Consider the following 15,009-nt stretch of genomic DNA (forward strand, 5'->3'; position numbering starts at 1 on the left):
CCCTCATCACCTGTGGATGAGGGAGTTTTTCCACCATCACTTCTTTTTACAAGAAAAAAAGAAGCAAGGAAGCAAGCAAGAAAATAAAAGAAAGTGAATGAGATTATGGCGTTATCTGCAGTATATGCATACTTGTATCAAGAGAAAAAGCTAATATGGCATGGCTTGCTGTTGCTAAATAATGTTAACCTAGCTAAGTTAGATACATTGCTGCTAGCTACCCGTCAGTACTTACCAGCACTGCCTCTGGGATTGGAAAACATTCGTTCAAGATTCTAGTTTATCGTTTCAAACCCTTTAACACTGACCTGCATGCTCGTCTGAGTTAAAAGTAACGGTGAATTAGCATTAACTACAACTCTGATGTTGTTATCTCTTCCCTGCCTCTTCTGATAGCCACACTTGTTGACATTCGTTGCCTAGAAACAAGGCGTTTGAAAACGCTCTCTGATTGGTCGACACCTCACTTCCGGCAGCAGAGTCCCGTATGCTTCAAAACCGACAAGACCCGTGAGAGGAGAGCCGAGCTGGAGGAACGCTTCACAGCTTCCTAAAACTATAGAGGTGAGCTGAAGTTTTAGCTGGCGACCCATTATCATTTCGTGCAGCATAAATATGAAGCCATACTTTTCGTTAGGCTGCAAAGCTTTAGAATAGAAATGAAATCTGGTACCATTTGTTTACCATAGCTTGTAGCTGTAGGCTGCTGTAGCCTCTGCGATGCATGTGGCTGTGGTTGTTATCATATCACACCACCACCTAAACACAACACAACATCGACATGACTGTCTTATTCCTCTTTTTCTAGGTCCACTATGTCCAATGAAGACCTAGTTTCAGTGGATTATGAAGTTTTTGGCAGGGTGCAAGGTGTATTTTTTCGAAAATACACTCAAGTGAGTCTGGAAAACATTAGCTACAGTTATTGAGTTGACAAAGTATGCGAAATTTCCTTGTACACATATCCTTATGAGCACCATTCATTCCCTATCCACTAACCCTAACCTTAATCCTCACCACTACATGCCTAACCTTAACCCTTACCCTAACCTTAACCTAATCTTAATTCTAACCTTAACCCTAAAACCAAGTCCTAACCCTAAACTAGCCCCTTGCAGAAGAGAGAACCAGCCAAAATGGCTCCACTTCACAAAAATGACCTCACTCTGAAGGTTTAAAATTCAAATTGGTTCTCACAAAGATAGAAGTACAGGAAGACACACACACACACACTTCACGGCTCTTATCGTTGGTCAAACCATATTCTGTACAGCCTTATATGATGTCTCCTATTCCCATCCCAGTCATGCAGATGCCTCCGTAAGCATCTCTCTTCATGACTCCTTGTGCTTCATTTTCCAGGCAGAAGGGAAAAAGCTTGGCTTGGTTGGCTGGGTCCAAAACACAGAAGCAGGAACTGTTCAAGGGCAGCTACAAGGCCCGAGCAACAAGGTGAAAGAAATGCAACAATGGCTGAAGTCCACTGGGAGCCCCAAGTCACAGATAATCAAAGCGGAGTTCAAGAATGAGAAGAAAGTGGAAAGCCTAGATCACTCAACATTTAAAATAGTTCGCCCATAGATGAGTGTAATATTAACTGTGAAGTAGATGTTTTATTTATTTATTTATTAGTGGTTGGAATGCAGCACCTGTACTGAATGTAAAAGGTGTATGTTATGTTTACTTAAAACCAAGAAAAACTATGGAATTACACATGAATAAATGCAAAATTCCTCCAGCAGGCTTCACCTTGTTTGAATGGATTATTTTGTAAAACAATAATAGCATAATAGGTATATTTGAAAAGTTTCATTCCAAAAAGAGATATCCAGCATTTAAATAAAACTGAAAAACTTGTATTACCATTCCTAAAAGATTATTGGCACGAAAGTAAAGTATGTCATGGGTTACTATTGAAGTTATGAGTCATTTTGAGAACCATTGATAAGTTTATGCAGGTAGAATTATCTGTGCTTTTGAAATGTTGACTGCGGAATTTTATGACGCCCCCCGTTTTGGAATGAAATCCTGCATCGCATTTCTTAAAGGTGCAGTTCATTAACATAAACCAAAAATTTTATGTAGCCTGAATGTAGTGATACATATCCCTGTTGGGCCCACTGCATCAGTTCAGAAACCACTTTTTCCATGTAAAATAGTACAAAACACTATTATTATTATTATTATTATTATTATTATTATTATTATCATCATTATTCACTAACTTCATACATTTATGACAAAGTCGAGCAGGTTATTGAATATGGTGACACTCACGACATTTCCCAACCATGAATAATGTCTGCTTTTGTTGTTTTCACTATTCACTGATTCACCATTCCCTGCTGGTGTTGTAGGTCCTTCACACCAGCAGAGGGCAGTCTTGGCTGCAAGCGACAAACTCTCAATCAATCTCTTGTTTCTCGTTGACTGTAAACAAAGCTGAGCCTCACGATGGTTTCAAAGGAGAAAGAAAACAAGCAAGTTTTGGTATTGATTTTTTAAGTGCTCAGCCTAAACGATAAACTTTTTTATTTGTCAAACACTAGTTACTCGTTAAGATGTGTCGTTTGCGCTTTCTGTCGGTTAAAAAGTGTTCTTTAGAACTCTTGAAGCTAAGCTAGCAACTGTCAATTTTAATGTAACGTTAGCTACCAGGCTCAGTAAGCCAGCAGCCACCTTGTAGTCAGTCAGGACAGAGACACAGTACGTTAGTTTGAATTACATTTACTGACCACCATGATTAAGTGTCTGTCTAAAGAGGTTCAGGGAAAGCTTCGCTCAGGAATTGCTATCTCCTCACTTCAGCAGTGTGTGGAGGAGCTCATGCTCAACAGCATCGATGCTGGAGCGACATGTGTGGGCGTGAGGATGGACATGGAGGCGTTCAAAGTTCAGGTAATCGACAACGGTTCAGGGATGATCGTCGAGGACATGGAGTGTGTTGGAAACAGATACTACACCAGCAAATGCAGCTCTGTTGAAGACCTAGAGAATCTCAGGTTTTATGGATTCAGAGGGGAGGCGGTGGCCAGTATAGTGTCTCTTGCTACACTTGTGGAAATATCATCCCGGGCCAAATCATCTGGGAAAACGCACGTCAGAATGTTCAAGGATGGCAAGGGCTTGGATGTCTTTGAAGCTGAGACTGCTCGCCCCTCTGCCGGGACAACTGTTGTCATTTGTAACTTCTTCCACAACTTGCCAGTCAGGAGGAAGAGGATGGATGCTGTCCTGGAAGGTGAGCGGATCAGACAGAGAGTGGAGGCTATTTCCCTGATGCATCCCTCTGTCTCCTTCACACTGAAGAACGACTGCACAGGGGCCATGATGGTGCAGCTTTCCAAAGCGAGAAACACCTACCACAGGTTTGTTCAGATACACGGCTTAGGGCGAGCACAGAAACTGCGGGAAATCAGCCACGTTCATGGGCAGTTTGAAGTGATCGGTTACATAGGCAGAGAGGGCCATTACAACAACAGCTTACAATTCTTATTTGTGAATGAGAGACTCGTCCTGAAAACACGGGTCCACAAGCTGCTGAATCTTCTCCTACGCAAACTGAGCAGTTCAAATCAGAAGAGCGACAGCCCCGATGGGCAGGCTGCCAGCAGGAGTCCAAAGCACAAACGAGGCCAAGAGCTGCATGGAACGTACATCATCAATATCAAATGCTCATACTCAGAGTATGACATTTGTCTTGAGCCTGCCAAAACTCTGATCGAGTTCAAAGACTGGGATGGCATTTTGCTCTGCATAGAAGAGGCAGTTAAAGTTTTCCTGAGCAGAGAGAACCTGGTGGTTGAGCTCTCCCAAGATGATTTGGAATATGCATGTCCAAAACTGTTTAGCACAGCAGGCACGGACCGAGAAGGGAACGACAGCGGCCAAGGCATCCAAGCAACTGTAGGCAATCCCATACTAGAATGCAGTATTGGAAGGACACTGGCATCTGAACCTGTTCATCGTAAGCGCAAGGAGGACAGCGTACTTGAAAACAGTGTTGGTCAGATGTTTGTTCAGACTGAGTGCAAAGAAGGCGAGGAGGAAAGACTTGGGGAGAATAGGATCTTTGCAAATGAGTCAGAAAAGAAACAAAACCATAAGTGCACAAACACAGAACGTAAAAGTGAGTCACAGTGTGATTTGGTCACATTAACGGATTTATCTGAGAATAACATGGATAGAGAAGAGGAACCAACTTTCAGTGGTGCTGGGGAAGACTCTCAGAGTATCGGATGTATTCCAAGTTCAGTCAGTCGGCTTGAAAGCGAACAATTGAAACTTATGAAAGAAGGAGAGATGAGATTAAACAATACTGCCTCCAGCAGCAATGTGACTGCACCGCACAGCATCACACAAGAAATTCAGCCTGATTCAAACAGTATCAAGCAAATGCTACCTAACTGCCAGAGTACAAGTGGACATGGACAAACTTTAAAGATCAGTCTGTCCGATCCATATGTTCATGAAAGTCTGCAGACTCAGGAGCTGTCCCAGATCAATAGGACACTAATTTGCCAGCAGGTTTTAACACAGAAATGTGGAGAAAGCTCCTGTGCAACGAAACGCAAAATCTCACTCTTAGAGGGCTCAGGTCTTGTCAAACCTAGTCAGAAAATATGCAAGGACCTTACCTCTGTCATCCCCTCAAAGATCCCCAAGTTCACCTCCTGTCAAAAGTTGTCTTTATGCAAGGAGGCTGGATCTCTGGACAAGTTTAGACGAATATATGGCAAGTCTGATGAAGTGAAATCACCCTCTCTGGAGACTACTGGCAGTCATTTACCTCAGACAGACAGCTTTGTTTTGAATCCCCAGAGTTTTCCGGTTTGTCAGGAAGAGGAGCAAGAGCCTGACGTTACGGAGACACGAGAAATGCAGAGCGACTTCCAAAGCCCACCGAGCCTCTCCGCATTCACCAAGCTGAAGCCAGCCTCAGTTCAGAGTAGAGGCAGAGGAAAATCTTTGTCAGCTAAACTCTGTCATTTAAAACAACGCAGGACAGAGGTTACTACTACTAGGGCTACTTCACTGGACAATCTCTGCCTCAGGAACTATAATGACAACACCCAAGACGACAACAACAATGAACCTCTCTGTGACACTGAACTGAATCCCGAGCCGATCCCAAGTCGTAATACAAGTCCTGAGCTGGCTGAGGGGGAAGAGGCCACAGCATCGAGCGACTGGCTTCATCACTATGACACCTCTGTGGGAAAGATAGTTTACGTCAACAGAGAGACCGGGCTCAGCCGATATGAGGACCCACCTATGGAGGAAACACAAGCGCGCTGCACATCAGATGTCACCAATATGGCAGTCAGCGTCATCTCTAAAACAGGTGAGTAAGCTCTAGTGGTTTGTCTTTGGATAACGCATGTGGATCAAGTGTTAGCGCTTGTGTTCGTGTTTACTTCCTTGTTCCCATTCCTTGAACTGTAGGGATCGAATACAGGTGTTACCCTTTTCAGATGGATGTAGTGTTGCCCTTCCTTCCTAAATCCAAGGCAGAAAGAGTGATTAGCTCAGGGCCTGATGACAGAGGTACCTTTTACCAGACATATTAGATCAGATTGTCATGGTAGACCGTTAGGGTTTAACACACTTACAATGTACAAAGTGCATACAGTTAACTGGGCCTGTTTGTATTCATGTGTAATCTGTTCTGTCTTCATAGATGATGGTGTTGAGGCCTCCAGCTCACTTTCCTCATTGTACTCAAAATGGAATAACCCAGTGTTTGTCCGACCTCCTATGGTAAGCAAAAATTAAATTCACTTTACATGCTCTTGTGAAGTTTTGGTAACAACATTGTAATCACACAGTGATTTAATTCTGCTACTTGGTTTATCTGATCTTGTGCGTAATATCTTATTACAAATTACAAATTATTGCTGTTTTAATAATGTAAAAGTGTAATGGGTTTTTGTGCTTCCAGGTTGGTGTGGACATATCAAGTGGGCAAGCTGACGGACTGGCTGTAAAGATCCACAACATCCTGTTTCCTTACCGCTTCTCTAAAGCCATGATTCACTCAATGAAGGCAAATGTCTCTTTTGTTTTTAAGTCTCTTTCTCTGTGAGGGCTGTGACTAAATATTCTACATAACGTTTTAACCATTTTGCCTTTGTAGATGTTATAAACTAAAGCACATTGCTGTGGTTTGATTACCCTACAGGTTATTCATCAAGTGGATAAGAAGTTCCTTGCATGTCTTATCAATACAGAAGACCAAGACCCTGCAACAAACACTGAAACCGAAGGTATGGGGATAACATTTACAGTCTCAACTTCAGATGTTTTCCAGACACTTTGTTTATTTTATGCTTGTGTATTTTATATTGAAACCTCAGGAAATCTTTTGGTGCTAGTGGACCAACATGCTGCGCATGAGAGAGTTCGACTTGAAAATCTAGTTGCAGGTAAAAAAAAACAAATATAGAGAATGGATTATTAAATTAATAATGCTGTCTTGGGGAGACTGATGTGACACTATTGTTCTAACTGTATCTGCTGTTTTATGCCACAGACTCCTATGAGGATGACCCAGATGCACCAGGGGAGAGACGTCTGTCTTCATCAACCATTTTGCCACCGTTAGAGATCAGTGTAACAGAAGAGGAGCTGAGGCTGCTTGGGTCTGTGTTTTACTAAACATGAGTATCTACAGTAGCTTGAATTATATGGGAATGCCACTAATTTTGAAAATACATAAATGTTCCTTGTATGGCTAAGGACAATTCAACAAATATTAACAAGTCTTTCCCAAAGCTACAAACTGAAGAATCAATCTGTGATGTGATTAAGCTGCACAGCCTGGAACTCTGTTGTTGCTTTATTGTATAGTAGTGCTAAAAGTTCTGCACTAGAAAATGTAGGCTACCTCAATCTCCAGAAAATTACCACCGGTGCTCTCACAGTGACCTTTTCCATTTTTTCTGAGTCATTTTGAATGGAGATTTACAGCAGTGTGACATCACAGATCACAGGGCCGGTTGGTGGACAGGCTATAGTGGAAAGCAGTAAATGTTTATTTATACAAACTGAACTATCAAAGCCATGATAAAAGACATGATAAAAATATATTTTAATACTGTTTAGGGTCAGAAGTCTAATTATTATTCCACAATGAATCAGCATTCACTTTGCCCTCTTGTTTACCTACATGTCACAAACCCAACATGAATCATCCTTTTATCTTCATAATGTTAGCTAAGTTGTTATGTCAATGTAGTTATCTTGCTGATAGCACCGAATCAACATTGTTCTCTGCATGCTTCAGTCAGGATAGCAGTGATGCTGAGTTAACTATTTACCATACATGGTTAGCTGTTCTCCTATAACCTTTCGCATGCACACGCAATCGCATGATCACATACACATGGAAAAATAGTTATAATCGTATATACTGTACATTCCCCTTGGACACACACACACACACACACACATACAGGCCCGTACACCCAAGACACACAACAGACCTCACAGATACACACACACAAACAGTTATTCATCTCCACAGCTTATTCTCATCTGGAACATACATGTCTGCTAGCCCAGATCATACTATCCTCTCTAAAGGTATTAAACCATTATCCACCATTGCTATGTGTGCAACTGCCTTGTACCCTCATTAGCATATCATTTAAATGTTGGTCAACTTGCACCACGATGCCTCCTGACACTCTTTGTTTCTGTTCATTTTCTTGACTATGGTGCATTTATACAGCCAGGAAAGTATTTTTCATCCCTGCCTTCAACCGACACACTGGACAGTAGAGTTTGTTTTCCAGCCTGCTAGTTCCATACCAACCACATTATTGCAGTGGCCACATAACTGAACAAGGATCCAGAGCAGTGTTGCTTCCTGTGTTGCTGATGGATCGTGAACTCTTCCTCTTCCAGGTCTTGTCAGTCACATTTGCGAAGTCTGGGCCTGGAAGTGGAGTTGTCACAGGCAGGAGATCCACAGCTGCTTGTGGGGAAGGTGCCGCTGTGTTTCATAGAGAAGGAGAGCAATGAGCTCAGGCGGGGGAGGCCGTCTGTCATCAAGCCTATAGTTGAGGTAAAATATGTGAAACCTCAGTACTAAGACCATCCGTCACTAAGTCAGCCAAGTCAGGATTTTACAAGTCTATTCCCTCATATTTACCGTTTTCCTCTCTCTCTAATCACTCATCAGGAGTATCTTCGAGAGCAGATTGAGGTAAGCTTCTTTCTACCCACTTACATCTGCTATTTGGGATGAAATTATCTCATTATTCAAAACCGGGTGATATGTATTCTTTGTATTTCTTTCTCTCAGTTACTCCGCTCAACTGGCAGAGTGAGAGGAACCCTGCCTCTCACTGTGCTGAAGGTGCTCGCCTCCCTGGCATGCCATGGTATGGTTCAGTTTATTTCTTGTGCAGTGATTATTCAATGAAGCGCACAGTTACAGACTTGAATCTTCATACTAGTCACTCGTATGCATTTATGTGTTCAACAGGTGCCATCAAATTCAATGACAGCCTCAGCAGAGATGAGTGCTGCAGCTTGGTAGCATCCCTGTCTTCCTGCCAGCTGCCCTTCCAGTGCGCCCATGGCCGTCCATCCATCGCCCCCCTAGTAGACATCCTCCACTTGGACAAAGACCAAGAGGTACTAAGTTTGCATCAAATGCAATATTCAGCACAAGTTTCAATTCCAACAAATAGAAGATAGACTGTTTTTACATTCACAATTTCTCAAGAACCAACCGTAAGAATCATTTCTCTGGTGGTGACTAAGCATTCTTTATTCCCGCAGGAATTACTGAAACCCAACCTCCAAAAGCTGAGAAGAATGTATAAAGCATGGGAATTATTTGGAAATAGATAAGTGTATGTGTGTATTTTAATTTATTATCTTATCGACCAAGATGGATTGTAACTTATAAGATTTCACTCATTAAATGAGACACATTGTTAAATACACAAACAAAAACAGTCCTGCACCTGATAAGGGAATCCTTTGTTTTATATTGAAGCAATTGAAAATTCATTGGAAGACTTGGAATATATACAAAATAACATCTTGTCATTTTACATCTGTAAAATCACATACTGTGTAGTGTAACTTAGACTATTGATTAAGAGTACAAAATGGCAAGTCTGTCAGAACCTAACATTAATAATATTTCAGTTTTGTATAGTGTCTAAAAAAGAGGAACTACTGAAATAAATTAACAATGATAAAAGGCGATGGATGATCAGAAAAACAGACAAAGGCACGTCAAAGAGTGTCCATGTAAATGTTCCCGAACTCCCAGTCCACTTGGTGATCAAGTGGAATCCCTCAGGTTGTGTTTGGTAGATCGCTTCACTCGATCAACTTCTTTGCCTTGAAGAATCGTCGCAAGTAGAGGACCTGCCATGTTGCCAGTCCGATCAGGCAGCACATGGAGAAGATGCTGAAGTACAGCACTCGTGTGTTGGTGGATTCTGGATGGTAGGGCAGAAAATAGCAGAGTGTCAAAACAGTCTACAGCTTTAGAGACAACATACACTGTTCAGTTGCATTAAGCGTATCACTCTTATTTATCCGTTTACCATTTGTGTCCCGCATCTCCTCCTCTCGCTTCTTCATGTAGGCAAAGTCATTGACGATGGACTCTGACAGGTCCTCCAGACGTCTGAGCTCCACCTCAAGGGGCTTCAGCTTCTCCACTTTTGCAATCTGACAACAAAGAGGTCACAAGGGGAAGAGCGTGACAATCAATTTTTCCACTGTGGTAGAATCACCTCCCATGCACCTTGTAACTCAAAACATGATGCTGTTTAGCTGCTGATGGTCTGTGATCACTGTGAATTTAACATTGTTGCTTTTGTGTTTCATACATATCGTCACACATTTATTTATCGGTAACACCTTCAAAAAGGCTCTTAATTTTGATTTTCAGATTAATTAGACCAGAGATACATCAATCATCTTCTAAAGAACATTGTTTATAGCACTCCTCACCTCTTCATAGTTCTTTGCTTCCACACCATGCTTCATATCCAGATTGATCAGTTGGTCTGGGACCCTCCCAGTGCCTGGTAACAAGCATTCATGACATATTATGGTGTGTGACATAAAGTTATTAGGCTTACACTATCTGTCACTTTGCCTCAATCACTCCCTATCCTGCATCTTTGGTCTCCACACTTAACCACTAATAGGTATCTGGAATAAAACCGTACATGTACTATTTGTGCATGAAACTATTAGTGCCATTTGAGTTGTAATACTCATTCTGACAACATTAGAAGTTCACTGTGAAAAGATGTGATACAAAACCTCACTCACCCAGGGGGGATTTACTTTCGAAGCAAACCTCAAACATGTCATAATCCTCTGTTGTGAAGGCAAACTTCCCCTTTGAGGCATCGTCCTTGGTGTACAGCGTGTGGCCAGAGGAATCTGTGATCTGAGAAAGGAGTCAACAGTAAGGTATTATAACAATCAACAATCAATCATTAGTCAGTGGTTCCCAAAGTGGGGTTCAGGGCCCATTGAAAGGGTCCTAGGGGGTCCTCTGCAACATTAAAGATTAATTTCACCATTTTATTTCATTCACTATAAGTTACCACAATGGGAGAATTTATAAGGATGACTATTATGATCATAGGTGTCACTCTCTTCGCTGTATTACAAAATAGCCACATATGGGATGCTAATACGTTTCTTTTTGGGGGTTCTTGACACGAAAAATAGACTGGAAAGTTAACTTAGGAAACCAATTAGACACCTGCCTAGTCTAAACAAGTGTGCCATATGTTACAGCTGTGTCGGTGTGTCGGCAGGGCGACGTGTTACCTTCAGATTGGTTTTTGTATTAGGCTGCTCGCTAACTTCGTACTCTCCCGTGACCAGCACATCTTTGTGGATTTCCTCCCGTAGACATTTTCGAAAGTTGACCGGCAGGTAGAAGGTGACGGAGAACACCAGGTCGAACAGAAGAGGGACGAGCAGCAATACGCGAAGTCTAGACATGCTATCAATCGCTGTGTGATGATGCGACCACAGCCACAGACGCTTCTTCTTCTGCCAGTGTCCCCCAGCCGTACTTCCGGGTTACGTCACTCGAGGAGCTCCGCCCACATCACCGCCTCCAAGTGAACATTTTAAATCATTTCATTATGGCTCTCTTGCTAACGGCCGTCGATCCCAATCTGCAGGAAAAAAGGCAGTCCCGAAGTGTTCAGCTACCCGGGAGTTGGCTGGCATCCAGAAGTCAAATAGAAATGTGTTTGAGAAAAAGAAACACGGAATAACAGAAACAAAACCCGCTCTGTTGGGACATTTTAGAGTCAGACAGCTCCTTATTATTTGTAACTGACGGACTGTAACGGACATATTTCTGAGATAATCATGCAAAATGCGACGCGACCTTGCTGTATTCATTAAATTAGCTTTATTTACGTTATTAAACGACAGAAACATTGGCCTATTGTTTTGCTGTTTGTGTACTCTAACTCACATCGATCGATAATTTCTCACGGCTGATGACACTGTTTTTCATCGCACCAGAGATAGTTACTTACATCAGAACCTGTGTATTGGTAAACAGGCTCACGTTTCTTGCACCACATTGCATTTCGATGTGAAGCAGATTATTTGTGAATGGGAGTGATAGCAGCTGTCTGGCCCTCATGTGGTGGCAAAGTTATGAGCAAATCTAAGAAAAAAGGGCTAATATGTTTGGCTCACACCTCAGTCACACAATATATATATATATACACTGTAAGACAAATGTCAAAATTTGCTTGCACCCCAAGATGTAGGCCTGTATGGTTGTCAGTATGACCCCCCCCCTCCTCCGCGGATGGTACAGTCTTGGTTCATTCATAAAATTCTAGCGGAGTATAAAAGGAGGGGCTTGCATTCTAGTCATCCAGTTACCAGGTATATACCTGGAGGAAGACCCGAGCACTTCTGCTCAACGTTAGGCGACACTTATATTTGTCATTGAGCTGGACTTGTTTTTTTTTTTTTTTTTTCTCTGTGATGTATTTGAACAACCTGACGCCGGACATGGATTCAGTGTCTGCTACCTGCCGGACAGAGTCTCCTGTCGGGACACACTGCCAGAAGACGCAAGAGGAGGCGAGCTCTCCAGCTTCCTCCTCAGAGAGCAATGCAAAGGTATGAAAGCTTTTTTGGTGATTATATTCAATATGCAATCTGGGGTATGCAGGGTGTCTAATTCACATGTAGCTGAAATGGCCTATTTCTGTCTTCAGTAGCTTGAACACCCTAATGTTTTTTATTTTATCTTGGGGGTGGAGGGAGGGAGGGGGAGGGGGGGGGGTCGAACTGATAAATAACATTTTTATTAACGGGTGGGATAAATGTTTTATTCTCTGACAGCTTTGATGGATGGCTGGCTCGGGGACAAACGCGGGGGGGGAAATGTGAGGAAAACATCACAGTAGGCTCGTGTTGTTATGATTCCGACGTCCTGGGACCAAATGTGAGCGTGTCGATGCAGCGGTTCATTGAGAAAAATAAATCCATTCAGGAGACTCCACAGCATCTCTGCGTCAGTGTTGACGTCAGAAACAATGATAAAGTCAAATATTGATCTGGAGAAGGCTATTTTTGGGATGGGTATATTTCACGAAAATATAACACACATAGGCTACCCCCCCACCCCCCACCCCCCCCTCTGTTCTGGACACTAAGGAGTTATGATTTATAGGTTGTTTGTCTTTGCGATGAGATCTATTTGAAACCACTAATTGCATAGAAATACATTCATGAAGAAATGACCAGTAGTGTAGTTCTGATTGTCCTTTATTTATTTTTATTTTTTCAGGAGCTCTGCCAAGACATGGATGTACAAGCTGCTCCATTTGTTCCAACAGTCACTGCAATTTCCTCTACCCCAGATTTCCAGTGGATGGTCCAGCCTACGATCATTACATCTGTCTCCCCGTCTCTGGGTAGCAAGCAAGCCAATGAACCGCAGAGCTCTCACCAGGCAACACCCAAAGCGGGCGGGAATAAGGGAAAAAATGCTGTCAGGAAGGGGAAAACAGATCAGGTAGGTTAGCTCAGATGGAGTCTTTACCTGCTATTGGACAGAAAAGGTTACAGTGCATATTTACATATGCCAATCTGAATTCCTTGTGCAGCAACAGTATTGTGCATGCTCCTCTAGAGCTGTGCGCTGGCTGTGTGCCTTCCTTAGGCAGTCAATTTATATTCAGGTCACAGCAAGTCTGCAACAATGGTCTATTTTTAGACGCATTGCAGAGAAACATGCTTTTGCCACTCTTCAGAGGGTGAATTGGCAACGGATGTAGCGGATTAGGAGATGAAATGGCTAGATTCTTCAAGGTAATAACTGAATTTTTTTTTTTTAAACATCCCAGCTCTCTCCAGAGGAGGAAGAGAAGAAGAGGATCAGGAGAGAGAGGAATAAAATGGCTGCAGCAAAGTGTCGCAACAGACGGAGGGAACTCACTGACACACTGCAAGCTGTAAGTAAACAATGAAGCATTTGTGCAGCTGTCATGTACACCTACTACTGTATGTTTCCCATGTGGATGATGTTGGATGTTGATCTGTTTGAAGGAGACAGACAAGCTGGAGGAGGAAAAGGCAGCCTTGCAGACTGAAATAGCCAACCTTCTTAAAGAGAAAGAGAGGCTTGAATTTATCCTTGCTACGCATAAACCAGTGTGCCAAACGTCAGAGGAGCTGGAGTCTATCTTCCAGGAGCCCACTGGCTCCCCGGAGCTTCCGCCCAGTCCAGATGAGGACAAGCTCCCAGAAGATGGCACCCAGGAAGCCCCTTCGCTGCAGGACATGGACATCCCCAGCGACCCGTCCACAGCCATCTCTGGGAACTCAAACATCTTGCTGTGTGCCAGCGCCGAAATCAACATCTGCGACCTTGAGCCCTCTTTGGACATTAAGGAGGGGCTACTGGACAATATGATGCCCAGTTTGGACGAGAAAATCCCCATGGAGACGGCCCGGTCCGTCCCAGACATAGATCTGAGCAGTTCCCTCGGGGTGTCGGACTGGGAGACCTTGTACAAGTCGGTGTCCGGCGACCTGGAGCCTCTGAGCACCCCGGTGGTGACCTCCACCCCCACCTGCAGCAGCTACCTGTCTGTCTTCACATTTGCGTGTCCTGAGCTGGACTCTCTCACAGAAGGGCTGGACAGCCATAAAGGTGGAGGGGGCAAGGCTGAATCTGTTGACATCCTCAACTCCCCGACTCTCCTAGCCTTATAATGTACAGAGGGAAGCTGTTGGTCTGATTTTTTTCTTCTTTTCTTTTTTTTTTAGCAGGTTCCTGACTTTGAAATAATATGAACAACATATGCCACAGTATGCTGTAACACTTCAAGGAATACATTCATGAAATGTCTTGTGTGTGACTAAGCAAAAGTATAAACAGATACATCCAGACACATAGCCTACAGAATGATGTAGCTAAAAGCATGGCTTTTAATTTTACAGAGGGGACTGGAGCAAGTTCTGGTTTTAAAATGCATGCTGAGAAAATTTCAAATAATTTTCAGAGCTCATATATATTTGATCTGTTACTAGATCTAAGATGTTATTGTGGAATTTAGTGTTACAGTATGGTTTTGTGTTTTGATGTCAATAGTGTATTGATTGCTGTGAATTGTATTTAAGTATTCATCCATGCTAAGTACTTACATACCTCGACGTCATCAACTGTGGTTTGACCTCATTGTTAAAATGTTTAGAGTTTTCCATGAAAACATCCAGTGCTATATCTATCAAGATGTAATGTATGATTTATTTTTTTACCTTTCAGATTTTGACTTATTTGTTAAATTTAAAAACAAGTAAATGAGCATCGATTGCTTATTTATGCTGCTGAATAATCACAATAAATCTTCATTCAGAGTGATGTTTGATGCTAGTGTTTGCAGTCTGTCTCTATGAAAGATTTTACACACTATAAAGAGTATAAAGTTTTAAAATCAGCAGTTGGTGGCCAATGTTGTTTGAAATTGT

General features: G+C 42.5%; 4 protein-coding genes across 5 annotated transcripts; 3 read left to right on the forward strand and 1 right to left on the reverse strand.

Moving 5' to 3' along the window:
• The first annotated feature begins 396 nt into the window (after positions 1-396).
• acyp1 (acylphosphatase 1, erythrocyte (common) type) lies at positions 397-1,695 on the forward strand. The gene is made up of 3 exons (XM_071924153.2): positions 397-564; positions 809-896; positions 1,363-1,695. The coding sequence occupies exons 2-3, from the start codon at positions 816-818 to the stop codon at positions 1,579-1,581; spliced, it is 300 nt and encodes a 99-aa protein (XP_071780254.2). The 5' UTR covers positions 397-564; positions 809-815; the 3' UTR covers positions 1,582-1,695.
• A 1,044-nt stretch (positions 1,696-2,739) lies between these two features.
• Positions 2,740-8,908, forward strand: mlh3 (mutL homolog 3 (E. coli)). 2 transcript variants are annotated; one of them, XM_071924174.2, is made up of 12 exons: positions 2,740-5,344; positions 5,446-5,547; positions 5,681-5,760; positions 5,942-6,046; positions 6,182-6,266; positions 6,357-6,425; positions 6,533-6,641; positions 7,909-8,068; positions 8,186-8,209; positions 8,309-8,387; positions 8,492-8,643; positions 8,791-8,908. In XM_071924174.2, exons 1-12 carry the CDS (start codon positions 2,740-2,742, stop codon positions 8,860-8,862), a joined length of 3,642 nt encoding a protein of 1,213 aa, XP_071780275.2. In that variant the 3' UTR covers positions 8,863-8,908. The 2 variants fall into 2 exon arrangements, with proteins under 2 accessions (XP_071780275.2, XP_071780276.2); XM_071924175.2 differs by lacking the exon at positions 5,446-5,547.
• A 126-nt stretch (positions 8,909-9,034) lies between these two features.
• Positions 9,035-11,030, reverse strand: LOC139930867 (transmembrane emp24 domain-containing protein 10-like). Its single transcript, XM_071924177.2, has 5 exons — positions 10,822-11,030; positions 10,312-10,432; positions 9,985-10,058; positions 9,573-9,699; positions 9,035-9,464 (listed from the first exon to the last, which is right to left on the reverse strand). The coding sequence occupies exons 1-5, from the start codon at positions 10,996-10,998 to the stop codon at positions 9,343-9,345; spliced, it is 621 nt and encodes a 206-aa protein (XP_071780278.1). The 5' UTR covers positions 10,999-11,030; the 3' UTR covers positions 9,035-9,342.
• Positions 11,031-11,830: 800 nt separating this feature from the next.
• On the forward strand, positions 11,831-14,665 carry LOC139930866 (protein c-Fos). The gene is given in 5 exon segments (XM_078289435.1): positions 11,831-11,921; positions 11,924-12,150; positions 12,824-13,051; positions 13,383-13,490; positions 13,585-14,665. Coding segments are annotated over 5 exon segments (1,323 nt in total). The 3' UTR covers positions 14,254-14,665.
• The last annotated feature ends 344 nt before the right edge of the window (positions 14,666-15,009 follow it).

This window comes from Centroberyx gerrardi, chromosome 17 (assembly GCF_048128805.1).
Source record: "Centroberyx gerrardi isolate f3 chromosome 17, fCenGer3.hap1.cur.20231027, whole genome shotgun sequence".
Lineage (NCBI taxonomy): Eukaryota > Metazoa > Chordata > Actinopteri > Beryciformes > Berycidae > Centroberyx > Centroberyx gerrardi.

What these genes read in the sequence shown, in the direction of transcription:
- acyp1 (XM_071924153.2), top strand. Translation starts at nt 816, where the DNA reads ATGTCCAATGAAGACCTAGTTTCAGTGGATTATGAAGTTTTTGGCAGG. An exon ending in TTTTTCGAAAATACACTCAA is followed by an intron (nt 897 to 1,362) that starts GTGAGTCTGGAA and finishes TTCATTTTCCAG; the next exon opens with GCAGAAGGGAAAAAGCTTGG.
- mlh3 (XM_071924174.2), top strand. Translation starts at nt 2,740, where the DNA reads ATGATTAAGTGTCTGTCTAAAGAGGTTCAGGGAAAGCTTCGCTCAGGA. An exon ending in CTCAGGGCCTGATGACAGAG is followed by an intron (nt 5,548 to 5,680) that starts GTACCTTTTACC and finishes CTGTCTTCATAG; the next exon opens with ATGATGGTGTTGAGGCCTCC. An exon ending in CGCCTCCCTGGCATGCCATG is followed by an intron (nt 8,388 to 8,491) that starts GTATGGTTCAGT and finishes TGTGTTCAACAG; the next exon opens with GTGCCATCAAATTCAATGAC.
- LOC139930867 (XM_071924177.2), bottom strand. Translation starts at nt 10,998, where the DNA reads ATGTCTAGACTTCGCGTATTGCTGCTCGTCCCTCTTCTGTTCGACCTG. An exon ending in ATACAAAAACCAATCTGAAG is followed by an intron (nt 10,433 to 10,821) that starts GTAACACGTCGC and finishes CTCCTTTCTCAG; the next exon opens with ATCACAGATTCCTCTGGCCA. An exon ending in CGAAAGTAAATCCCCCCTGG is followed by an intron (nt 10,059 to 10,311) that starts GTGAGTGAGGTT and finishes GCTTGTTACCAG; the next exon opens with GCACTGGGAGGGTCCCAGAC.